General features: G+C 41.7%; 1 protein-coding gene across 9 annotated transcripts in view; it reads right to left on the bottom strand.

Moving 5' to 3' along the window:
• Nucleotides 1-781: 781 nt before the first annotated feature.
• The window catches only part of LOC5574293 (LIM domain-binding protein 2), a 77,825-nt gene continuing 52,069 nt past the window's right edge, over nt 782-26,537 (bottom strand). For 7 of the 9 annotated variants that reach the window (XM_021853920.1, XM_021853927.1, XM_021853925.1 and 4 more), the window contains exons 3-9: nt 21,908-22,634; nt 21,762-21,852; nt 21,581-21,683; nt 21,341-21,513; nt 4,122-4,334; nt 3,629-3,946; nt 782-3,244 (exon numbers count right to left, since the gene is read on the bottom strand). In XM_021853920.1, the coding sequence (XP_021709612.1) occupies nt 2,939-3,244; nt 3,629-3,946; nt 4,122-4,334; nt 21,341-21,513; nt 21,581-21,683; nt 21,762-21,852; nt 21,908-22,634 (1,931 nt within the window). In that variant the 3' untranslated portion in view covers nt 782-2,938. Of the gene's footprint in view, nt 3,245-3,628; nt 3,947-4,121; nt 4,335-21,340; nt 21,514-21,580; nt 21,684-21,761; nt 21,865-21,907; nt 22,635-26,537 lie in introns of all 9 variants that reach the window. The other 2 variants (XM_021853928.1, XM_021853929.1) reach the window with 2 other exon arrangements.

Genomic DNA, 26,537 nt, shown 5'->3' on the forward strand with positions numbered 1-26,537 from the left:
CGGGATGCATTGAGTTTCTTGTAGAACATACGTATTTCTTTGAGAACGATGCAGCTGCTCCATCTCTTCGCACTCTAACTCTTCCAGGCGGCGATTTTTATCCCGGAATAGATGAGTTTTGCTGTCTTCGCTTCTGTTTGTATCGTTCCACGTTTTGACAGGTGCCTTGCTGCAGCATCATCGCCCCACACTGCATTCTTCTCGTTCAAAACCATCTGACACTCCTCGTCGAACCAACCGTTCCGTCGATTTCCTTCCACGAACGTTCCAGATTGTACCGTGGCGGGCGTCGGTACCGAATGTTGTTCACAAGGGAGAGTCGTTGGCGCACTTTAACCGTCACTAGGTAGTGGTCCGAATCGATGTTTGCACCGCGATGGGTTCTGACGTCGATAATGTCCGAGAAGTGTCTTCCATCAATCAAAACGTGGTCGATTTGCGATTCAGTCTATTGGGGTGAACTCCGATACGGGAGGCTGTGCTGGAAGTAGGTACTACGTATGGCCATGTTTTTGGAGGCGGCGAAATCAATCAGTCTAAGGCCATTTTCGTTCGTAAGCTGGTGAGCGCTGAACTTCCCTATAACCGAGACTCTATAAAAGAGACCGTACAGTAGCCAAAATCCTACCAGGAGTGCTCTACGAGTTCAATCAGGATTCCTCAAATTTAGGCGTTTTCCTGAGGGTACGTCTCTGAGCTTTTTTGGGGATTTCCCAAGATGTTGCATCAAATCTTAATAAAAGCATTTTCTCAAAGTTTGCTTTGGGTTTTTACTCTAAAGGTTTCTTCCGGAATCCATTCACTGATGTTCCCAGTTTCCCATTATTTGCGACGTCCGTTTCGATTTTATGGTCAGCCCGCAGTCAAATGATTTCTCTGAACTCATCCGCTAACGATTCCTCTCACACACAGCATAAGCGGTATAATCAACATCAAGAAACACAAAAACTGTGGAATGAATGTCGTCTGACACGATGACATATTCATAAATCATGAATTTATCATAGATTTTAAAAAATGTCCGACCATAAACAATAAGAATAGCTAATTTTGTCTGCGTTGTAATCTTGCTTGTTATGTCGAATCTGACACACATACAATTAAAGTAACAGTTATTACGAAAATTGATAAAAATAAACAAAACCGTACTATTTTCTGGTAACGCCATCGTGGTCAGCTGCATTCAATTGACATTTTTCTTTCCGACGCTCGTTTCATCGCTCGTTTAGTGAATGCTGAAGGCAAGGGCTGTCGAATGTCAACGTAAACATGTCAACTACTGCGATTGTTAACATCACTAGTTTTGGTAATTCTTTAGAGACTTCTGCAGAAGTTCTTTTAAAATTTCTTCCAGAAATTGCTCGAGGTAATCCTTGGCCCTCAGAAATTCATCCCTTATTTTTTCTGAGATTTTCTTCAAATAGGTATTCTCTATGTAAACACCCAAGTTAAGATTCTTTGCAGAAGCATTACTTCTTTGGAAAACCAATCACGATCTTATCTAAAGAAACCTCCTTAAGCGTTCTCCAGGGAATTTTGTAAGGTATTTTTCAAAAATGATTGGAGCGATTGTTGAAGAAATGCTTGAAGATATTTGTGAAAGTAATCTATAATGAAAACTACTGGAGGAATACCAGATGAAAATCGCACAGAATTGCTGAAAAATGTGTAGTAATAGTCGGAAGAACTGTTGTTGAAACTTTTGAACAATTCGTGGAGACTTTACATGAGAAAAACTCACGATTTTTTTCCTAGACAAATCTGCGCAGCTTCATTAGGAATTTCTGGACGAATATTTGAATTCTAAAACAATATTGGACAAGTTCTTAATAGATTTACCGGTACATTCAGTGAAGGAATTTTTAAGGGAATCCCTGTAGAAATGGTTGGAAAATCGCCACAGTAAAAACTTGAAGATTCATACAGGAATTCATGAAAAAAAACCCAGAGCGAGTTTACACAAAAACCCTGGAATCAACGCAAGCCTTCGAGAGGTTTTCGTGAAAAAATAAATCGTCAGAATATCTCCTGGAGTAGGTAACGACTGGAGAAAAACTGCAGAAGAATATCTGGTTTAAATTTAACTTTTGGAGAAAATCCTGGGAGAATCCCAGATAGATTTGCCATGACAATCTTTGTGAAAACTCGAAGAATGATCCCAAATGTGCCGTTGTTTTGGTACAAATTCTAAACAGACTCATATTCCTAACCCTCAATTTCGTAAAGCGATCCCTGAACTCTTTTCTGAACTTGGTTTGTTTCTTCCTTACCCAAATCTAAAAACAGAAACGCCACCAATTTGAAATTTCGATAAATTATTAATGAATTATAATGTCAAGACACCACCAAGCCTTTGCTACAATCAATGAATAAAAGATAATGTTTATTCCAATAACCTAAACTTTAGGCGCGACCACCAACTTTCCGGCAGCGGTGGACGCAGCTAATCTGCACAGTACCTTACAAAAATCGGAGCGTAGCGGCCAAAATGTTAAGTATTTTCACGCGACCTCGTCCCAAAATATCTCGCTCATTCGATAAACACTATAGGAAATCCTGTTATCCGCAGGAGAACGAAAAAAATGGTTTGGTTCCGGATCCGTTGCGGTCCTTTCTCTCACTTTCCGCGCAAAACGGTCCCGAAACCGGGCAATGATGGCGCATGCTACCCGTCCGTCCGTCCCACGTCGCCGTCGGATAATCCGGATACCGGATTAAGACCCCGACGGGAAATCGTGCAGGAAAGATGATGAGCATTCGGTTTTGTTGCTGCTGTTGCTTCGCTTCGCTTCCGGTTGTTTGTTGCGGTCTAATTCTTGGTATGTATGCGCGGGGTCACGGTGCCAGTTCCAAGAAGGGAGGGGGCGGCGGGTAGTTTTGTAGAGCTCTGCAGCTAGGGTGCGCTCCGCTCTGCTCTAACGGGTTCTCCTCCTTCACCCTATAATATTACAACTGTCACTGGGACACCGAGGGGCTTCTTCTTGTCCGAATCCTGACTGGCCGGCCCGCTATTGTTCGGCACCCCCGGGCCACCGCCCCGATCCACCTGCCACGAGTTGGGACCACCAGGGCCACCCGGACCCGTCATCGGCGAATCGTTGTGACCACCGAACGCGTTGTGACTTTCATGCTCTAGGGAGTTGGCCGCATCGTACTGCGTGTTTTCTAGCTGGTAATGAGCCCGTTCGTCCTCGTCGCCAAATTCGCCACCCATCAGGGAGGGTTCACCTACCACCATTACGTCCTGCAAAGCACATAACAAGTAAAAATTATTTTCGGAAGATTAGCTGCTGTAATAAAAGTGTTAAGGTTAGTTCAACTTCATAGTCAATATTCAAAGGGAATCTAACAAAAATGCTTCCAGCCATTATTTATGAAATTCAGTGAGTTATTATCCCAACAATTCATCTAGATCAGTGATTCTAAATCATATATTTTCAGATCGAGATCCACACTTTCGAAACAGCAACAATTTGAACTTTTTTCTTTTTGCACGGCGGAGACGGGTTAAACTAGGTAGGTAATACGAGATAAGCGATGCTAACATAAAAGCAAAATTTAAGGAAAACGAAAAAAAAATAGTTCAAATATACCTAGTAAAAGCAAAATATAAATGTTTTTCACTCACCACCTGCGACGCCAGCGAGAAGTTCGGTCCGGGTGATCGTTTTTTACTCGGCGCCGGTGGTCCAGCGTTGCCCGCCCCCGCCCCGGAGCTGGAGCCCTTGCGTTTTCTCCGTTTGTTGGCTGGACGTTGCGCGTCTGGAATACGGTTAGGTTCTTTGAGTACTTTACGGTCATCGGTCGTCCAACACAACTTACCCGGCGGTGCCACCATCCGTTGCCACTTCTGGAACAGGGTCGTCTTGAGGCAATCGCGCGGACTCAGCGCGTACGCTTTGTGCCTAGACATTAATTCCTGCATCGGTTCTAATATCACACATAGCTGCAAGGGGGAAGACAATGGAGAAGGAAAATCACGTTAAAACAATCGGAAATGTGTGGGGCGGCCAGAATCACCCCCCGAAAGGGAGTTCCTACGGGAGGAACACCCTTTCGGGACGTGCAACTGATGCCGCGTTTCGCTCCTCCCGATAATGTCTATAAAACATCACACTCACGCGCAGATAGTTTAGTGTCGAGTTGGTAATTCCTTGCCGGGTGATATTTTTCGTCAGCTGCTCGAGCATCGACGGGTCCGGCTGTTGGGTATGCATTGCCACTACTGAGCGGGGTATCAGTTCCCGGTGCGCCCGCACCGCAAAATGCCATGACTTTATCCGCATCAGATCGTCAAAGGTGAACTCCAGTATTAGGCGTCCCTCGGTAATGACCTGGAAGGCAGGGGAACAAACGATTAGGTTTCAGGATGCATGATTACCGAGAATCAGTGTTGTAATTTCTGCATTTTTCCCACGTGACTGACGCGTTTTTACGATATTTCATAAAACGTTTGAGTTTCGATCTGTCAACCGGAGAGTGTGGACGTAAGAGCTACAATTAATTTTGGTTCAATCGATTATTTTTGCATGATTAAATCTCGAAAGTTATCAAAGTGGCTAGCGGCAGTCGTCTGCGGCCCAAAGATGTGGATCAAACATAATTATTCGCCGTAATTATGTTGATTCATCAAACCCTTCGTCGTTTCTAACCTCATCGATGGATGACTGTGATCATGACCAAGCAAATAAAAGGCGACGATTTTCAAACAACAACGACTCTCTGCCTGAATATGATTCGATCTCCAGTCAGCAATTGCAGCCTCAGCCTATGGTAGAAACTGAGAACAGGTTCGATCTCCTGGCCGACATGGATCCAGATGAAGTACGTTCGACCAATGTGAATGTAAATTCCCAAGTTGCCTCAACCATCAACACGAAGAAGTGCCGCCTCCATTATCAATATTGGCACAAAGCAAACCCGCGAGCTGTTGAATTTGGCCAATATTCCCCAGACCGAATATCACATGAAGGCTGTGAAATCGGGGACTCAGCTTACCGTCTCTAACGAAGACTATTTCAACGCTGCAATCAAAGCGCTTAGTGATGGGAACAAGACATTTTTCACACACACCCCAACAAGTAAACAACCAGTAACGTATCATTCTTTCTGGGCTGCCGTTGTACGATCTGGATGAATTGAAGGAGGAATTGCACTTGCATGGTGTTCGCCCACTAGAAATGAAAGTGTTTTTTTAGCAGTGTTCGGCTCTGAGGAGAGTGTGCTGTATCTTCTGTGCTTAGAAAAAGGTTCGGTAAAACTCACTGAGCTCCAGAAAATCACTGGTTTGTTTAGCACCACTGTGAAATGGAGATTTTTCTCAAAGCGAGCAACTGATGCGGTACAATGCTATCGCTGCCAAAAATTTGGCAATGGCATGCGTCATTGTAATGTTTCTCCACTGTGCGTAAAATGCGGTGAGAAACATACCACAACCAGCTGTAGATTACCGACGAAGGCTGCCCTGAAAGACCTCAATACTGCTGAAAGACAAACTCTGCGTAACGGAATTCGGTGCGCAAACTGTAGTGGCAATCACACTGCTAATTTTCGTGGCTGTCCAGCTCGCAAAAACTACATTAAGGAACTTGAAACGAAACGAATGCGCTCCAAGAAAAACGTCACTGGTGTTCATTCGCAATCGCAACCAGAAAATCGTAGATCGGCCAGTATCCACGCCAGCGAACCGAGTCACAACTGTCAACCAAATAATGTCGGCGGTTTGACTTTTTCCCAAGTTCTTCAAGGTCGAGCTCAACGCCCAAATACTCAGCAATACGTTGCTGAAAAAAGCGCCGATCTATTCAGTGTCACCGAGTTCATGTGTTTGGCGAAGGATTTATTTCAGCGACTGAAGGGTTGCCGAAGCAAAACGGAACAATTTCTAGCTCTTTCCGAGCTAATTTTGACATACGTTTACAAGGTCTAATACAGCCACGTTACGATTGGTTAATTGGAATGGGAGATCCATTCACAGTAAGCAGTTGGAGTTTTTCGAATTCGCCGAACGGCATAACATAGACGTAGCAGTCGTCACTGAGACTTGGCTGTGTCCCAGTATATCTTTCCTCCATCCGAATTTCCATTGCATCCGTCTCGATCGCCCTACGAACGATGAGGTTGACAGAGGTGGAGGCGTCCTAATAGCAACCCGAAAGGAATTACAGTACAGCCAATTAAATGTTTCTGCTGATTGGTCACTTTTTCGACGTGATATCCGTACTCTTTCCAATCGTACCGAACCTTTCTTTCTGGTTGGAGATTTGAACGCTAGACACCGCCGCTGGAATTGTTCAAAGGCAATAGGGCAGGCAACTTGTTATGGCAGGAAGCGGCTCGTCTCGGTCTCTATGTCAGCTATCCAGACTCTCCGACATTCATTCCTTTTGGACGTGGTAAGCCATCTACACTAGACTTAGTACTAACCAACAATCAGCTCGACATGACAAAGCCAGTATAACCCAGAACGAGTTGTCGTCCGTTCCTGTAACATTCGAAATCAAGCCTTCTAGAGAGCCCGAGCAACTCGTGCATACTGTACGATGCTATGCACGAGCCAACTGGATTACGTTCCAAAGAATAGTAAACTCCAAACTCAATATAACCGATCCACTGATAACGGGCATTCGTGACGAAGTAGGGGTCGATGCTGCCATCGATTATTTCAAAAACAGCGTGTTAGAAGCAGAACGTATTGCAGTTCCGACAATCGTCCCAAGGCCTTACGAAGTCGCCTGTATCTAGGCTTACCAGAAGGATTTTTAAGAAAGGAGGACATTTTGTGTTATTGGGTTTGAAAAAGGAGGACATTTCAGATTTTACCATACCACATTTTTTTGGATTAGATTGTACTGATAAAAAATGTTACCGCGCTAAACAAACCTTAAAGCAGGCCTGCCCAACCTTTTTGAACCGCGGGCCAAATTTGGTGGCGGGTCATTTTTTTTAAGACCACTAACGAATCTGTTTACCTGAAACTGAACAAAAGTCAGTCAATAAAAATATATTTGAACTTTGAAAAATTGAAAAAGATACTTGTCTTTTAGCACCTTATCCGAGTGTTTGTGTCTATCTTATCCTGAGCCTTATGAAAATAGAGTCCAAGTTTTTATAAGAAAACGACTCAGAATTCCTTCAGAATCCATACTGTTCCTGAAAGTCCTGTTCAAGATTCTAAAAGAGTGATGTCCTTTATTTTGAAAAATCTGTCCAAGGTTTTATAAGAAACTTGTGAAAATTTTGAATAGCATAATGTAAGAATCAAGATTTGTTTTGTAATCCTGTCCAGGAATCTTTGAAACCGCTGTCTGGTGTTTCCCTGCTCAGAACTCTATTGACACCCCACTTAGAATTTTGTGACTGCCCTGTCCATGGTTTTGCAGGAGAATACTGCTAAAGATTCGGTAAGAACCCTGCCAAACACTTCTGAAAATCTTGCACAAGTGTTCCATAAAATTCATGTCAATGGTTTTTAATCGTGTCCAAAATTTTTCATGGAATCTTTCTAATATTTTAGATAATTTTACCCAGGAATTTGCTTGAAATCATCCGAGAATTGTGTGAAATTACCGCCCTAGATTTTGAGATACTCTAGTGAGATTTTATTTCACCCATTTCACTCAAAACTTTCGTTAAAGTTCGACGGAAATTCGTTTTTTTTTTTTTTTTTTTTTTTTTTTTTTTTTTTTTTTTTTTTTTTTTTTTTTTTTTTTTTTTTTTTTTTTTTTGTATGGTATTTAGTTGGAGCTGCCTGACAGCTTAACTTGTCAAGGCTGAACCCTCGGTCTGCTCGGTCTTGCCAAGTTTCCCCTCTACCAGGACCAATACTCAGACGGACTAGGCAATGGCGCCCACATGAACACTGTTTTTAATTAGTATTGTGACGTGGTAGTTTTTGAAAAGTACCCATATTCCCTTGCTTCTGAGAAAAGGAAGCATTATGAAAATCAGCAGCTCCATTAGAATTTGTTTGAAATAATAGTGCATTACTAATACTGTCTAGTCGAAATGGTTTTGAATAATTTGTCATTCAAAGTGCTATTCTGATTACTATTGTCTTTTACGTAAGATTAGAGTCTTAAATGTCAAGTGTCGTCAAGTCTTAACAAAATTAGGCTGTTTAGTAGTAGTTCTAGTTAATTTCATTTTTTGTTGTTAAAAATATTTATTGGTCATTACGTTCATATATCCTTAAAGAAAAAAGTCGCTTTCCTTATCTGATCGATCTCAGCGTCTTACTTTCCATAGTCATTTTTATAGTGAATATTGAAGAGTAAAGTTACCTTAGGCTTCTATTACAGTCTCCTACAAGATTCACTTTTCGGTGGCAAATGCAATGCTTCACAACGCCTACTTTCTACTTGTAAATTTTGCGAAAATGAAGCTGGAATTAGATTATTTATACCGCTGTTACAAAAGTGGTATTTCTTATTATGGCAATGTAAAAACCATATTAAAATAAGATTGTCGCCACTTATTTCTACTCAGTGAATCTACTAGTCATTTTCCTAAGAGTTCCTAAGTATTCCCTACGTCGTATATGATAACGATGTATCTAGCTAGCTAATAGTAAGAGTGGCTACGGATCATTCTGGTTAGCAAAAGGCAAACTGAACGTCACCAATAGTATTGATGTCCACTTCGAATAGTTTAATTATTTGAAATGGGCATCAATTCTATCAATGACGCAGAATGTCCGTTGGATCACATCCGAGATATTATTGCGTCTATGCCATATGAATTATGACGCGGCTTTAAGCAAAAAATGCCAAAATGTGATACCACCACTACAGGTTACGCCTTTGGTTTCCATCATATGGGCTAATGGGTTATGCCCTCCCATCGCGGCAAGGTCGCATAACCAAGGGGAGGGAAGTTCGACGGAAATTCCGTTTTTATATCATAAAGTGGAAAATGGGCTTCTTCATTATGAACTTCAAATTCAACTTCAAGCTAAATTTCATGAAGAACAGCTCTAACAGATATAAAATACATAAATGCATAGAATCCAGCTACTAAACATTCACTCATTTTCTAAATTTGAAATTCTATTGAATGTTTAGTTTGAGAATAAAATAAAAGACAAAGGAAAGAATTGGACTAGATGCGCTCTGTAATAATAATTTTCTACTTTATTTACCACAAACCTAAAAACAAGAGCAACGTTAGAAGCTTTGCCATTTTCGTGTTCAAAATCTGTTGCTCTTGCTCCTAGCGGTTCAATAAGTTTTAATTTGTGATTTCTTGAACGAACGGAAAATTCATTTAGTTAGGTATTTTTTTTAACTTTCTGAAAAGTGGAAATTTGTATAATAAATTTGTTATGCTTGAATAAATAGACTCGTACTGTTTCAGAAAAATGATGTTGGTAAGAAATGACTAATATTTGAACAATTTCTAAATCTTTCTGCAAAATCTAAATATTGTCTGCACAGGAAACTTATAATATTGATCCATATACGATTCGAAAGTATTTTAAAAATATTACAAACATGTAGAAAATATCGCATATTGTTTGAAAAAAAAAAATCTACTTCATCCTCACCCAACATATACTAACGAAATAGTAGATAACGAAATTGATAATGATAATGAAATTCAATATTACATTACTTGAGAAAAGGAGGACATTTTCAGCCCAAAGGAGGACGGGAGGACATATGATACAAAAGGAGGACATGTCCTCCCAAAGGATACCATCTGGTAAGCCTACCTGTATCCCGAATGTAACCAAACTCCTAATTCAACTGCGAAACAGACGTCGACGCCAGTGGATGAGGACCAGAGACCCTTTGCTGATGGAAATAGTTTCATCTCTTAACAACAATATTAAAGAGCAATGTGCAAAAGCTAGGTACAACAAATTTGTTGAGACTTTGCAGACAATCGACCGCCGAGACCATTCCGTTTGGCGTATTTCCAAAGCGTTAAGGAACAAATGCAAATACAGCCCACCACTGCGAAGTGGAAACACGCTTTATGCTACACCAACAGAGAAGGCTAAATTACTTGCAGACAGCTTTGCCCAATCGCAAAATAACACCATGGATGGCGACAGTGAAACCGTCGAAACCGTCGAAACCGTCAGGAAGATCTGTCGATCAAATCAACCAACTATTACCAGCAGCAGACTATTCTTGGTTAGTGAAACCTAAAGAAGTCAGCAAAGTAATCCGTAATCTAAAAACAAAAAAAGCTCCAGGCCACGATGGGATAAGGAACTGTCTTCTGAAACACCTTCCAAGGAAAGGTTCTGTGTTTCTAGCAAAAAATTTTTTCAACTTGTCTCAAACTATGCTATTTTCCACCCGGGTCTACCCCGTTTGGCATAATGCCGTATGGCATAATGCCGTTTGGCATACAGTCGTTTGGCATAATAGCTGTTTGGCATAATGCCATTTGACATAACGGCCATTTGGCATAATTGTCATTAAGCATAATAGCCGTTTGGCATAATTGTGAAAAACATTGAATTTAATCAAATTCCTTCGATTAAGCAAAGGGGTGTGCATAAACTGCTCACGATCGTACATTCCGTTGTCAATTATTGATAGGACATACTTCTAATCCTCATTTTTTCAAGGAAACCAATATCCAATAAAGCTCTTTCGGAATTGTATTATACATGACTCCCGGGGTCATTGTGTCCGGGATATTATTGCGCATTTTGAACAAAAATATATTCAACGCCTACGGGGCCCAGATAGCCGTAGCGGTAAACGCGCAGCTATTCAGCAAGACCAAGCTGAAGGTCGTGGGTTCGAATCCCACCGGTCGAGGATCTTTTCGGGTTGGAAATTTTCTCGACTTCCCAGGGCATAGAGTATCTTCGTACCCTGCCACACGATATATATATACATGCAAAAATGGTCATTGGCATAGTAAGCTCTCAGTTAATACCTGTGGAAGTGCTCATAAGAACAATAAGCTGAAAAGCAGGCTCTGTCCCAGTGGGGACGAAACGCCAGAAAGAAGAAGAAGAAGAAGTTATCCCATGTCATTTGAAAAAAAAGGAACATGGTATTTTATGACGTATCTTATGGTCCCGTATATAACTGTACCACTACAGTATCTTTCTTTTTCAAATTATGCCAAACGACCATTATGCCAAACGACTATTATGCCAAACAACTGTTATGCCAAACGACGATTATGCCAAACGACTTTATGCCAAACGAATGTATGCCAAACGGCATTATGCCAAATGGCATTATGTCAAACGGGGTAGACCCTTTCCATCCAGTTGGAAACAAGCTATAGTTGTAGCCATTCCTAAACCAAACAAAGACTCCACATTGCCATCAAACTACAGGCCAATTAGCTTATTACCAACGGTCAGTAAACTCTTTGAGCGCATAATACTAGCGCGCATTGAAAAAACACCTGGAAACAACTAATATCATTCCACATGATCAGTTTGCCAGGGTGGTAGGTCATTTGGCATAAAGTCGTTTGGCATAAAGCCGTTTGGCATAAAGCCGTTTGGCATAAAGTCGTTTGGCATAATGGTCGTTTGGCATAATGGTCGTTTGGCATAATGAGTCTGAAACCAAGAAATTCTTAACATGACATTCGTTTTTACGTTTCTATTGGATCTATCTGATGACATCAGGCTTGTTCCGAATTCTGAAGAAATAACCCTTCTTTCAAATATTAGTTCTACTCTTGAGTTTCACTATTGGAATACATATTTTCACTGAAGATTTTGATATATTTAACACAAATTTACCCATCTTTCAACGTTCTGTTTATTTCCTCATATGATGTAACCATAATTATAGGTATAAAAACTGTTAATTTAAATTTAACCTTCTTTCATACATAGGCTGTTCTTTGGAGCTATATTTTTAAAATATTTTATTGTTTTCGCCTGACAAAAAAGCGGCATTGATCTACTCAAGTTATCAACGAAAAGAGAAATCGATTACTGCAGTAACTTCGATGGGTTGTGCTACTTTTCCCTGAATGTCGGTTCTCCGAATGTCGTTTCCCCGAACGCCAGTTCCCCGAATGCCAGTTTCCCTAATATTCCGTTTTCCCGATTATCCCATTTCCCCGAAAAGTTGTTAGCACTGTAATTGTAGTAACTTTATACATTTTAGAGTAGTGAACGAACTGGCCATCTGATATGCACCCTTCTTTATTTAATTGGCGGTTCTTTCGAGTTTTACCGTCCTCAGCATGTTTGCCAACATGTGTACAGCCGAGAGTGACAGAATACCTCCTTCTTTTGATTGCTTATCGTTCTGGCATTCGGGGGACAAACATTCGGAGAAATTTTGAGAAAAAGTAGCACAATCACTTTGATGATTCTGAACGCAAGTGTTGATGTCTTTTCGTTTTATTATGCCGCAATATTTTTTGGCGCCCAATCTTATATTGAATTAATAATAAATTTTGCCTTCTTTTAAAAATAGGCTGTTCTTTATATTTATTCTGTTTTAAATTTTATATTTTGGTAAACCTTAATGTCAACTACTTTTATATTTAACTGTTTTATCAATTCTTGCAAGACGTGCTGTTCTTCTTCTTTCTGGCGTTACGTCCCCACTGGGACAGAATCTGCTACTCAGCTTAATGTTCTTATGAGCACTTTCACAGTTATTAACTAAGAGCAATGGCAATAACCATTTTTTGCATATGTATATCGTGTGGCAGGTACGAAGATACTCTATGCCCTGTGATGTCGAGAAAATTTCCAACCCGAAAAGATCCTCGACCGGTGGGATTCGAACCCACGACCCTCAGCTTGGTATTGCTGATTAGCTGCGCGTTTACCGCTACGGCTATCTGGGCTCCTAACGTGCTGTTATGATGATAATTACTTTAGAACCTGTCAATATTCGACATATTTTTTTTTGCAATCGCATGATCTCCTTTCAAGATATGCTGGAAAAAATATTATCCTAATTAAAAAATTATCCCAACTTTCGATAATAGACGGTGTTTTGATGCACACTTCCAAATTCAAAATATATATTGAATCGTTGAAAAACTTTGCCATAAATATTTTCTTTTAAAAATGTGTTGTTCATTTAAGTTGTGCTGTGAGAAGAATTTTTTTTTTTGCGTTAAATCCTTAAACAATTTATACGAAAAATTATCTTTCACCAGTAGTTTAGTAATGCTCTCTAATGTCACAACATATTTTGACTTCCATAGTTTGGAGAATCTCTGAACAAACACCAAGCTTGTTATGAACCTACCAAAAAAGTTTGCTATGAGCTGGTTGATGTTGATCTCGGTAAAAGCTTCAAAAATGCCGATATTCATTCCAAGTCAATCATTATGCCAAACGGCCATTATACCAAATGACCATTATGCCAAACGGCCATTATGCCAAACAACCATTATGCCAAACAACCATTATGCCAAACGACTTTATGCCAAACGGCTTTATGCCAAACGACCTTATGCCAAACGACTTTATGCCAAACGGGGTACAATCGTTTGCCAGAACGCCAGAAAGAAGAAGAAGAAGAAGTTATCCCATGTCATTTGAAAAAAAAAGGAACATGGTATTTTATGACGTATCTTATGGTCCCGTATATAACTGTACCACTACAGTATCTTTCTTTTTCAAATTATGCCAAACGACCATTATGCCAAACGACTATTATGCCAAACGACTATTATGCCAAACAACTGTTATGCCAAACGACGATTACGCCAAACGACTGTATGCCAAACGGCATTATGCCAAATGGCATTATGTCAAACGGGGTAGACCCTTTCCACCCAGTTGGAAACAAGCTACACTCAAAATAATCCAAACGTTATTGTTACGTGAAAACATACGTGGTTTTTTTCCATCGCACTTTTCACGTAGCTCTTACGTTAATCATAGGTAGCCCAGAATGAACGCATGAACTTTTGAACTTCGTCCATTCCACCGGCGCTACAAGTAAGAGCTCCGTGGATTTCCCGGTAGCCTTTACGAAGCGTTTCAATAGGACCTAGATGGTTTCGCATTAAAATAACTAGAATATAGACCAACCTTATCTCTAATAGGCTTTGGAAGAAAACTAATTCCTAATTTGAAAATGTAAACAAACCTAAAAGATTGTGATATTTTTATATTCAATCTGAGCATTGTGAATCTTGTTTCCCAAATGTTGTGAGTATGTTCTGTTTTGTTGCAGCCTTCGCGTGCTATAATTGATAGAGGTTATAAATCAGGTGTAAAATATGAAGTAATGCAGGGATTCTTCGGTATTCAAAGCATATTTACCTTAAAATCACAGGGTTTAAAGTTCAGCAGCTTCTGAAGTTCTGCAAAAATCAAGCGGGCGCCATCTTAGGATTTGCGCTCAACGCCGAATGTACGTACAATATGCAGATGTCAAAATGAACTTAGGCACCTACGTGAATTTCCCGTAAGTGCGATAGGTAACCTCAGTAACATTTACCGATTCACTATTTGATGGTTATGAATGGCTTAGTGATCTTTATCTTAGTCAGGTGAAGTGAAAGCAAAATGAATTTGGAATGATCTACGTGATTTTTCACGTAGCAATTTTTTTGAGTGTATAGTTGTAGCCATTCCTAAACCAAACAAAGACTCCACATTGCCATCAAACTACAGGCCAATTAGCTTATTACCAACGGTCAGTAAACTCTTTGAGTGCATAATACTAGCGCGCATTGAAAAAAAAAACACCTGGAAACAACTAATATCATTCCACATGATCAGTTTAGTTTCCGCAAAGGCCATTCCACAAGTCATCAGATTGTCCGTTTGGTAAATGAAGTGAGGCAAAATTTCCAGCAAGGAAAATCTTCGGGGTTGGTTCTCCTCGACGTCGAAAAAGCGTACGACTCGGTGTGGCACGACGCTATTCTCCATAAGATGTTTCTGGGTAACTTTCCTGTCTATTTATTGAAAGTCGTGCGAGAAACTCAAGGATTTTAGCAATCCTTCACGCAGCGAACCGGACTATCGAAATTCATACATTTTGCCTTTATGAAAGCTGTAACGATAATTGCTATACGAACGCCTTATGTATCGTTTTAGCTTCACCACACATCAAGGTTGGTAAATGGCTGGGCATGGCGTACCATTGGTACCTCGCGTACCTGAAGGAATAAAATAGACCCCTTTGTGCGGTCCTTAGCCTCTTGCCCAGCAACTCCCATCCCTACCTCCTCGCGGTACTGGCCGGGGTACGAGTAACCTTAGAGAAGATCGGGTAACCAACCCCCGGTGGGAACTTTGGTCGTATGCTGACAGGGAAGGGGGGGTTTGCTTTTGCAAACCTGGAGCGTCTGTACTCCATGTTAGGAGCGGCTCACAACAGCGTCTGTTCCCCATGTCAGGGGCGGCTGATCATCGTCCGAGTGCCAGAGAAGGACTCTAAGCTAAACTGCGCACTATGGTCCTCCGAACATTTAGGGGGAATGGTCCTTCGGAAATCTAGGGGGTTGGTGTCAGGCCCTGCAAGCCAGCCGTAAAAAAATCAAGCAACGAATAATCAACGAGAGAATACGAACCGGGACAATCGGCGAAGACCACAGCGACGTAAAGGGACTAGCGATTGGAAGCTCGGTACGTGGAACTGTAAATCTCTCAACTTCATCGGGAGCACACGCCTACTCGCCGACGTGCTGAAGGACCGTGGATTCGGCATCGTAGCGTTGCAGGAAGTGTGTTGGAAGGGATCAATGGTGCGAACGTTTAGAGGTAACCATACCATCTACCAGAGCTGCGGCAATACACATGAGCTGGAAACAGCTTTTATAGTGATGGGTGATATGCAGAGGCGCGTGATCGGGTGGTGGCCGATCAATGAGAGAATGTGCAAGTTGAGGATCAAAGGCCGGTTCTTCAATTTCAGCATAATAAACGTGCACAGCCCTCACTCCGGAAGCACTGATGATGATAAAGACGCTTTTTACGCGCAGCTTGAACGCGAGTACGACAGTTGCCCAAGCCACGACGTCAAAATCATCATAGGAGATCTAAACGCTCAGGTTGGCCAGGAGGAGGAATTCAGACCGACGATTGGAAAGTTCAGCGCCCACCGGCTGACGAACGAAAACGGCCTACGACTAATTGATTTTGCCGCCTCCAAGAATATGGCCATTCGTAGCACCTACTTCCAGCACAGCCTTCCGTACCGATACACCTGGAGATCACCACAGCAGACAGAATCGCAAATCGACCACGTTCTGATTGATGGTCGGCACTTCTCCGACATTATCGACGTCAGGACCTATCGTGGCGCTAACCTCGACTCTGACCACTATCTGGTGATGGTCAAACTGCGCCCAAAACTCTCCGTCGTTAACAACGTACGGTACCGACGGCCGCCCCGGTATGACCTAGAGCGGCTCAAGCAACCGGATGTCACAGCGGCATACGCGCAGCAACTCGAGGCTGCATTACCGGAAGAGGGTGAGCTGGACGAAGCCCCTCTTGAGGACTGCTGGAGAACAGTAAAAGCAGCCATCAACGATGCAGCTGAGAGCAACGTCGGGTACGTGAGACGGAGTCGACGGAGTCGACGGAACGATTGGTTCGACGAGGAGTGCCAGGAGGTTTTGGAGGAGAAGAATGCAGCGCGGGCGGTCATGCTGCAGCAAGGGACCCGGCAGAACGTGGAACGCTATAAACGGAAACGGCAACAGCAGACCCGCCTCTTTCGGGAGAAAAAACGCCGCCTGGAGGAGACGGAGTGCGAGGAGATGGAACAGCTGTGCCGGTCTCAGGAAACGCGTAGGTTCTATCAGAAGCTCAACGCATCCCGCAACGGCTTCGTGCCGCGAGCCGAGATGTGCAGGGATAAGGATGGGAGCATTCTGACGGACGAGCGTGAGGTGATCGAAAGGTGGAAGCAGCACTTCGACGAGCACCTGAATGGTGCTGAGAGCACAGGCAATGAAGGACGGGACAACGGAGGAAATGCCTTCGTCAGTACTGCGGAAGATGGTAACCAACCAGCCCCCACTTTGAGGGAGGTTAAGGGTGCCATTCACCAGCTCAAGAACAATAAAGCTGCTGGTAAGGATGGTATCGGAGCTGAACTCATAAAGATGGGTCCGGAAAGGCTGGCCATTTGTCTGCACCGGCTGATAGGCACAATCTGGGAAACAGAACAGCTACCGGAGGAGTGGAAGGAAGATGTAATCTGCCCCATCTACAAGAAAGGCGACAAGTTAGACTGTGAGAACTTTCGAGCGATCACCATTCTAAATGCGGCCTACAAAGTACTATCCCAGATCATCTTCCGTCGTTTGTCACCCGTAGTAAACGAGTTCGTGGGAAGTTATCAAGCCGGCTTCATTGACGGCCGATCGACAACGGACCAGATCTTTACTGTACGGCAAATCCTCCAAAAATGTCGTGAATACCAGGTCCCAACGCATCACCTTTTCATCAATTTCAAGGCGGCATACGACAGTATCGACCGCGTAGAGCTATGGAAAATCATGGACGAGAACAGCTTTCCCGGGAAGCTCACGAGACTGATAAGAGCGACGATGGAAGGTGTGCAAAATTGTGTGAAGGTTTCAGGCGAACACTCCAGTTCGTTTGGATCCCACCGGGGACTACGACAAGGTGATGGACTTTCGTGCCTGTTGTTCAATATTGCGCTAGAAGGTGTTATGCGGAGAGCCGGGCTTAACAGCCGGGGTACGATTTTTACGAGAACCAGTCAATTTGTTTGCTTCGCGGATGATATGGACATCGTCGGCCGAACATTTGAAAAGGTGGCAGACCTGTACACCCGCCTGAAACGCGAGGCAGCAAAAGTTGGACTGGTGGTGAATGCGGCCAAGACAAAGTACATGCTAGCTGGTGGGGCCGAGCGCGACAGGGCTCGCCTAGGTAGCAGTGTTACGATAGACGGGGATATGTTCGAGGTGGTCGACGAGTTCGTCTACCTTGGATCCTTGCTGACGGCTGACAATAACGTTAGCCGTGAAATACGGAGGCGCATCATCAGTGGAAGTCGGGCCTACTATGGCCTCCAGAAGAAGCTGCGGTCAAAAAAGATTCACGCCCGCACCAAATGTACCATGTACAAAACGCTCATAAGGCCGGTAGTCCTCTACGGGCATGAAACGTGGACGATGCTCGAGGAGGACCTGCAAGCACTTGGAGTCTTCGAACGTCGGGTGCTTAGGACGATCTTCGGCGGTGTGCAGGAGAACGGTGTGTGGCGGCGAAGGATGAACCACGAGCTCGCCCAACTCTACGGCGAACCCAGTATCCAGAAGGTGGCCAAAGCTGGAAGGATACGATGGGCAGGGCATGTTGCAAGAATGCCGGACAGCAACCCTGCAAAGATGGCGTTCGCTTCGGATCCGGTTGGTACAAGAAGGCGTGGAGCGCAGCGAGCTAGGTGGGCGGATCAAGTGCGTATCGATTTGGCGAGCGTGGGGCAGAACCGAGGATGAAGAGATGCGGCCACGAACCGAGTATTGTGGCGTGAAATTGTTGATTCAGTGTTATCTGTGTAGATGTTAACTAAATAAATGAATGAACACATCAAGGAGTCGATAGGCACGTGGTGTGCACACCGGCCAATCGATCGCAAGGTTCTACGCATCTCTGAACTCAAAATAACGTTTCAAGTAACCTTCTCTATACTGTTTGTTGAACAAATACCTCAATGTAGTGTCCTTCTCTATAAAGCAATAAAGAGAACCACCATATTTAAATCATACAAAACAAAAGCATGGAACGAACTCACCAGTAGATATTTCAACCTCGAATGTCCAACAAGAAGCTGCCCACCGAGACACGAAAATCAAATAAAATTTTCACTCCGGCGATGCAAAAAGCCAAACCGCTTTCTTGGACTTTGCGAAGTACACTACCAACCAAAATGCGGATAAGCTAATTAGACCAGTGAAAGTGGTTGACTTTGAATAAGAAAAACATACCTACGAAGAAAGATTAACAAAATTAATTCACTGCCTTTCCAGGGTGTCTACATATCCACAGACATGAAATTCCCCGATATTTCCAGTATTTTTCAGGTTTTAAAACAAAATTATAAGTATTATTATTTGTATTTACAAGTGTAGTTGTGTGAGGCAATGACATGCGGCATAAGATCTCAAATTTTTTTTTGAGAAAGCGCTAAAACGATACATAAAGCGTTCGTATTGCAATAATCGTTCCATCTTTCATAAGGCAAAATGTATGAATTTCGATTGTTAAGTTCGCTGCGTGTATGCAAAATCGTGTCAGGGGCCTTATAAGAGCATTGTCATATATCAAGGACTAGTTATGGTGAAGATGAATCGAAGCCAAACCTCAAATTTTCGAGAGCACGGATCTAGAGATCCGAACACCCGTTTGAGCTGAAAACTTAATCGATTGGTCACCACCAGCGAGTTTCGAAACTTGGGGTCTTCAGTAAAGTTGTTCTGGAGGTAAAGCGCTATCTGATGGTACCTCATTTAGTTCGGAATTTGACCGCTAGGTGGCACTAGTTGGCATGGAACTTTTACTTTTGTTTTGCAGATATTTCAGGATCCAGACCATTTAGATAGATGGCGTCTTCGGCATAGTTGTTCAGTAAGTTAAGGACTATCATTGTTCGAGCTAGTTGATTCAAAATTTTGCCACCAGGCGGCGCTAGTAAACACGAATCTTTTGTTTTGCGGATACTTCAGGATCCTGACCTTTTAGAAGGATGGCATCATCGACAAAGTTGATGCGTAGCTTAACCCTCTAATACCCAACCCCGCCTTTAGACGGGGTACACTTTGCAAATTTGTGTATTTTTTTGTAGCTCGAAAATAAAAATGATTTTATTTTTGGCTTAAACCTAGGCTCATTACACGCATATTTGGGAAGTTCTTTATGACTTTTGAAACTTTTTTGTATTTTTGAAAAATGTTTGAAAAATTGTATTCTTGTATAATCTACAAATGCCTGGGGTTAATTTAACGTGTAATATAAAAAATCGTACCTCTAATATTTTTCTACAATCAACCTCTCACAGAAGAAGAACCTGATGGTATTGAAATAAATTCAAATCTGTTTTTCCGTTAGTTACACGGAAAATAAACATGCTTCGAAAAAAAATTAAAAATTAATATTTTCAAAAGTACCGTAAAAATGTGATTTTTTATTATTGCCAAAATTCAGTACTCAGAAGAGGCTTCAAGAAAAAATAAAAAAGAATAGGGATGTTCAAAAATAAAATTATAAAAATCGAAAACCAAAATTCATAGCTTTGCGAATAAAAATAAATCATTGCCCAAAACGTGTTTAGAACAATTTTAGATAACGAAAAATGATATTTAGATCGAAAATAAAAATTTGGGTATTAGAGGGTTAAGGGCTATCATTATTTTAGCTACTGAACAACTTTTCCGAAGATATCATCTTTCTAAGTGGTCAAGATCCTGAGATAAGAAAAATAAATGTTTCATGCTCACTTGCGTAACCTGGTTGCAACATTAAGAATCAACTAACTCGATCAATGATACCCCTTTGAGCTACTGAACAACTTTGCCGAAGACGCCATCTTTCTAAGTAGTCAGGCCCCTGGGATATTCGCAAAACCAAGGGTGTTGTACAAAGTACAACGCGCGACTACTCGCGTTACAAAAAATCGCGCGACGACCGAAAGGTTAAACCAGTAATCCAGATAACACTTCACCAAGAATCAGTATCATCAATAATCTCAGAAATCCGTCAAACGGAATTCTTAAGCAATCTACTAATAACCTTTTCAGTGATCTGTCAGAAAGAGCTTTCAAGAACTGGTCAATTAACTGCTCGATTCGCGTTTAGATTCCATTTTTCATTCTCATAAAAAATTGCTCTAAACCTAAACGGAAATCTAACAAGAATTTCATCAAGATCCCTAAGGAATCGAAATTCACAATTATCCTTCTAGAAATGTTGCAAGGATCTAAATTGTGAACTATCTCTCCATCAGCTGATACAGTTTTTACCTCCTGGAAAAAAATCTAGTTTTGCCGATAGTAGTTGAAATTGAAAATACATATACATTGAAAATATAAATACATATTTTCCCTTTGTGTGCTCCAAACTCCCGGGTATTAAATTAATATTTTTACAATTTTATAATCTAATGCTAGAGATAAATGATCAAATTGAAACCATTCCCTACTCAGAAAAAGCCCATTTGTTGTGAAAAATTATAAATTTCTGATCGTAGATTTGAGGTTAGGGAATCACCACTGATGGACATTAAACCAAATATTTTGTCAAATCCTAGTTGGTATTGCCCCCATCGCCCCTATAGTTCTCGGTGGTTTCCAATTTCCGACCACCTTTTCCCACATTTCCCGATTGTGTGGCCACTCTGGGTTTGGTTAACTTTTCCCATTGGTAAATAGTTTTTGTCGTTACCTTGGTGTACATAGGTTTCCCGTGCAACGTCTCCATCGTGCACTGGTCACAGTCTAACGTAATGGATGTGTTATGAAACGACTCTTTGGAGTGTCTCAGGTTAAAGTACAGTTCCGTTACACCGCCTTCGAAGATACTTCGAAAATAACGAGGAATTAGTGTGCGTCCTATAGCTGCAATTTAGAGAAAAAGGTATTATGTTAATTCCGTTGAATGAAGTACAACTTGGTCAAGACTTACTATATCTTTTTGGTCCATCTTCCAAACAAAATGTTAGTGTTAGGGTTGCATCGTCTTCAAAGAACTCATTCGCGAATGAATCCCACCAACAGTTATCACTTTCCTATAGTTTTCGGAATAGAAATCATTTAGCACATTTGAATTTTATACAAACCTCGCCTCCATCAACCAAGAGACTTACTTCAGTTCTTTGCTGTAATCGCTTATTTAATTCATATATTCTATAGTCAGGTTGTCCGAAGTAAGCATGCCTTCTGGGAACGTTCAATTGACTGTAAGCAAACCTAAATTTAAATCTTATAAAATACCACTTCTATTCCAACGAACCTTTGATCCATCCGATCGACTGGCTGCGGACCGCTCATCATGTGTCCTTGATTCATGGGGCCGCCCATCTGCGGACCGTTAGGCCCGTGCCCGAAAGGCGACCCGGGAGGTAGACCGAATTGTGGCCCACCGAAGCTACCGGGGCCACCCGGCGACGTGAAGTGTGGTCCACTGCCGAAGGCCGAACCGGAACTACCCGGCCGGCCAAACTGTGGACCATTAGCGGACGGTGAACCGAATGGGCCGCCAGCGACTGGGCCTCCCCCGGGACCATTATATGGACCGGGGCCGCCTCCGCCGGCATTCGGTGGTGGGAATCCAGAGCCTACATTTTGTGGCCCCGGACCGGGCGTACTGGAACCCGATGGCGCCGGAGACGCCGTATACTGCGGGGTATTCGAGCCAGTACCGGGCGGGACATTTTGGTAGTTGTTGGCCGCGGATCCGCCCGCGGGGGATCCCTGACCGGCGGCAGGAAACACGGGCCCACCGAAGCTATTCGCTCCCGCGGGTCCGCCAAAGTTGTTGACACCTCCACCCGGACCGCCAGGACCTCCACCTCCGGGACCTCCGCCACCACCGCCTGGGCCACCAGGTCCTCCCGGTCCACCGGGCTGCTGTGACGGATCGGAGGGACCCGAAGGTGTTCCTTTCCAATTATTCGTAGAGTCCTCCAGTGTAGATGGCAAGCTCAATGCCGGTCCAGCATTCACTCCACGACGACTCACTGTATGGATTAGAAGAAGAAATGATTGTGGGGTTAGATACGTTTTTGCGTTCAAGCAAAAATGACAGCAGTAGTTGACAATATTATAAAATTTAAGAACTAACATATGCTCCAGTGATTGATTTACGGATTTCTTAAGGATATCAACCAACATTCCTCAAGGATTGTTTCAAAGATTCATTCAAGGATTACTACTGGAATGTCTTCTGAGATTATTCCACAAATTTCTCAAAGAAATTCGTAATGAATTTCGTCAGGAATTCATCCAGTGATCCTTCTACGGAATTTCATACAATTTCCTTCATGAATTTCAAGGATGTCTTCAGATTTGATGCTTTTTTCCAAAAATTCTTTGTGAAATTTCCAGTGTTTGGATATTTATCCGAATGAGCTGATCGAACCATATTCGGAGAGTGTAACAGTTCGCGAACCAAAACAGTTCGTGGCACTTCGCAATCGGAGAATCAAACATAGCACATGGCTCCATGGCTTTTCCAAAGTTTGGAAATTTCTTTATCAACACTCGAACTTCTTAAGAATTTTCTCAATTGATTTTTATTTAATTAACTCATTACACGTGGTAAAGATGAATAAATTATAGGTGAAATTATGAAAAAATCTACGTGCTCGGCTGGGATTCGAAGCCTGGACTCTTGTATGCTAGACGAGCGCTTTGCCAACTAAGCTACTGAGCCACTTGGTGACCCAATAACTCAGAAGGTTACCAGTTTCGAATTCAAATCCCCACAGATTACGCAGACCCATTTCATAACCCATATCAATCCAACTCATATATACTACACACACGTGCAGAGCGAGTGCGATTCGAATCGAACCACGCGTAATGAGTTAATTAAATTAAAAACCATGCAGATTGGATTACCGAACAGTTCAATATAAGCGTCAATTTATAGTTGAGTATTGATTAATATCAACTCCAAGAAATTTCTACAAGCCTTCCTCCAAAAAATCCCTTAGCGATTTCTCTAAAATTCATCTAGAAAATTTCTAAGGAAGTTCTAAAAATTCTTACAAAGATTTTCAAGATAATGTGCTAGAATAATCGTTGAAAAATATACCAATCAAAATTTTCATATCTTCAAAAGGAATCCGTGAAACCCTAGGACCTGAAGAAATTTGTGCAGATATAACTGGACTAATTGTTTTAGCGTTACCTGGTAGAAATTCTTAAACAAATGTGAAAGAATTTATCGTAAAGTACCGTAATTCATCAGTGCATATAAGACCCTAATTCCGCGTGTTTTGGATTTTTGGACCAATTGCGCGGAATAAGGACACTTAACGGTTCCTGGGAAATTATTTTAAAACATGTCAAATTTAGTGAAAAATCTTGGAGGATTTTTTTGTAGGCAACCATGAATAATGTCCAGGAGTAATTGCCTAAGGAAATTGTGGAACATTTTCTTGAAAAGTTGCTATTATTATTTTGGAATAAATCGGAATAATGCAGGATTCCCGATCAGGCTTTATAATGCTCCTCAACATCATTAGAGTTCGGTGGAATACTCTAGAGCAGCGTGCTGCCTTTACTTCTTTGCGAGGGAGCGAAAAAATGCTAAGCAGAGAAGCAACGAAAAATGAGCGAGGAAAATACAGCACAAAGCATAACAGAGTAAAATTCCATAAAAAATAGGGTGCTCTCACAACTCCCCGAGGACTGTTTTGTTCGGGCGGCAGATTCAAGAGTTCTTTTGCAGTGTGAGTAAAGGTGAGCATAACAACAAGAGAGAGAGAGAATATCTGAAAAAATTCTCGCATTTGTTTGCACTCTCACTCGAATCGCTTGAGGATCTGTTTTGAAAATTTTGAGTTCAGTTTTTTTCCTCTGAAAAACGGAAAAATCGCCTTTTCTTTGCATCGCAGAGGAGTTTCTATCAAGCCTGTTCCCGGTGAACAATTATTTGTAGAATCTATGGAGGAATTATTGAAAAAGCCCTGTAAAAATGGCTGAAAAAATCGGCGATGGAGTTCCTGAAGAAATTCTTATACGGTTTCGTGGAAAAATCCCTGAACGAATTTCTTCAAAACCCTGCAATGAACCTTTGTGTGTTTCACTGCAATAATTTATGTAGGATTCTTAGGAAAATCTCCTGGAGGAAGTGATGGAAGAATTGCAAAAAGAGTATTTGGAGAAACTCCCTCCAGCAGGCAATTTTAAAGGATATCCTGGAAGAATCCATGAGGATATTTTGGTAGCAAACCAGATCCGATTCTAGAGGCCAGCAAATCAGATTCTAGAGGCAATTCTTGAGGAATTGGAAGAATTTCTGATCGAATCCCTGATAGAATTACTGGCGGAATTTTTTGAATAATTTCTGAAGGGATACCTTACGCTTAAGGTATGTAGAAATTGCTGATGAAGCTGTAGAGTAGTCACGAAGAAATCTCTTTATATCAAAATTCTTGTATGAGTTTTCGGAGAACTCTCAATTTGATTATTTAATGCATTTCTCCATGAATCGCCTTGAAATACGTTTACGTCCTAGATTTGACAAGTAGTAATCGCGTCTGTACGTGTTATTGTTTCAAATGGAATCCTTTAAGAATTCAATCTAGTATTCAGTCCAAAAAATACTCCAGAGATTCCACAAGGTATACCTCTAAGGATTCCTCCAAATAATCTTTCACAAATTTCTCTACACAGCCCGAAGTCTTCCAGCAATTTTCATATGCCCAAAATTTCCGTTCAGAACATTTTAAAGATTTCAAGCAGTACCTATTTTTTAGGAAATGTATCCACTGATTTGTCAGAGACGACTCCTCTTCTAGGCTATCCTCTAAAATTGCCGTTCTTCTTCTTGCTGGCGTTATGTCGTAATTGGGACAGAACCTGATTCCAAGCTTAGTGTTCTCATAAGCACTTGCACAGAAGTGTCTTTGCCAATAGACCATTTTACATATGTATTTATCGTGCGGCAGGAACGATGGTACTCTGTGCGCTGAGAATCGAGAAAATTTCCTTTATTTTCATCCTCGACCAGTGGGTTTCGAACCCTCGACTCTCAGCTTGGTCTTTCTGGATAGCTGGGCGTTTAGTTTTCGTAATTTCTTTCATTATTTTATCAGATAATATTTGATATATTTGCCTTAAAGTATTACTCCAAAGCAGGGCTGTTAAGAATCATGAGCGGCTTGCGACACTAACGAAACCAGTCTTCTCACTGTCACTAGGCGACGCTATATTTCATGTGCTCACTCCATCAGGTCGCACTGACAGGGCTCTCACGAGAGCAATTATAATGTTGTTTAGCTTTTAAAATTTTTATCTCATTTTGGAGAACTTTGGGAAGCAAATGTATTCGATAAGTAAAATGGATATCCTTTCATGATTCCAGCGATATAAATAACAATCATATCAGCTAATTAACTAGAAATTGTGTAGTTTACAATTCCGTCACAAGCCGTAGCGACGGAAAAATTGAAAGAGAATTTGAGGAAAACTTCTGTCATTGTCTCGTCGTCCGATGACAGTAAGGGAAGCATATATGTAAAAGTCGCGCGACACCTTCTATTTACATTGACGCTTTCCAGCACTGCTCCAAAGATTCTTTCAGGAATTAATTTAGTAATTCTTTCACAGACCCTTTCTAAGACAATCCATCAAGAATTTCTTTTGATACCTTCAAGAATTCAGTCCAAAAAAATAATTCAGAGATTCCACAAGGAATGTCTCTATGGATTCTTCCAATATTCCTTCACAAATTTCTCTGGAAAGTCCGAAGTCGTCCAGGAATTTGTCCCGTAATTCTTTCATCGATTTCGCTAGGACTTTATCCAAAATTCCCATGAAGGACATCCTAAAGATCTCAAGCTTTTGTTTCAGAGATGCATTTATTGTTTTTTTTTTCAGAAATGCCTCCTTTTTTAGGGTTTCCTCTAAAA

Source organism: Aedes aegypti, chromosome 3 (genome assembly GCF_002204515.2).
Source record: "Aedes aegypti strain LVP_AGWG chromosome 3, AaegL5.0 Primary Assembly, whole genome shotgun sequence".
Taxonomy (NCBI): domain Eukaryota; kingdom Metazoa; phylum Arthropoda; class Insecta; order Diptera; family Culicidae; genus Aedes; species Aedes aegypti.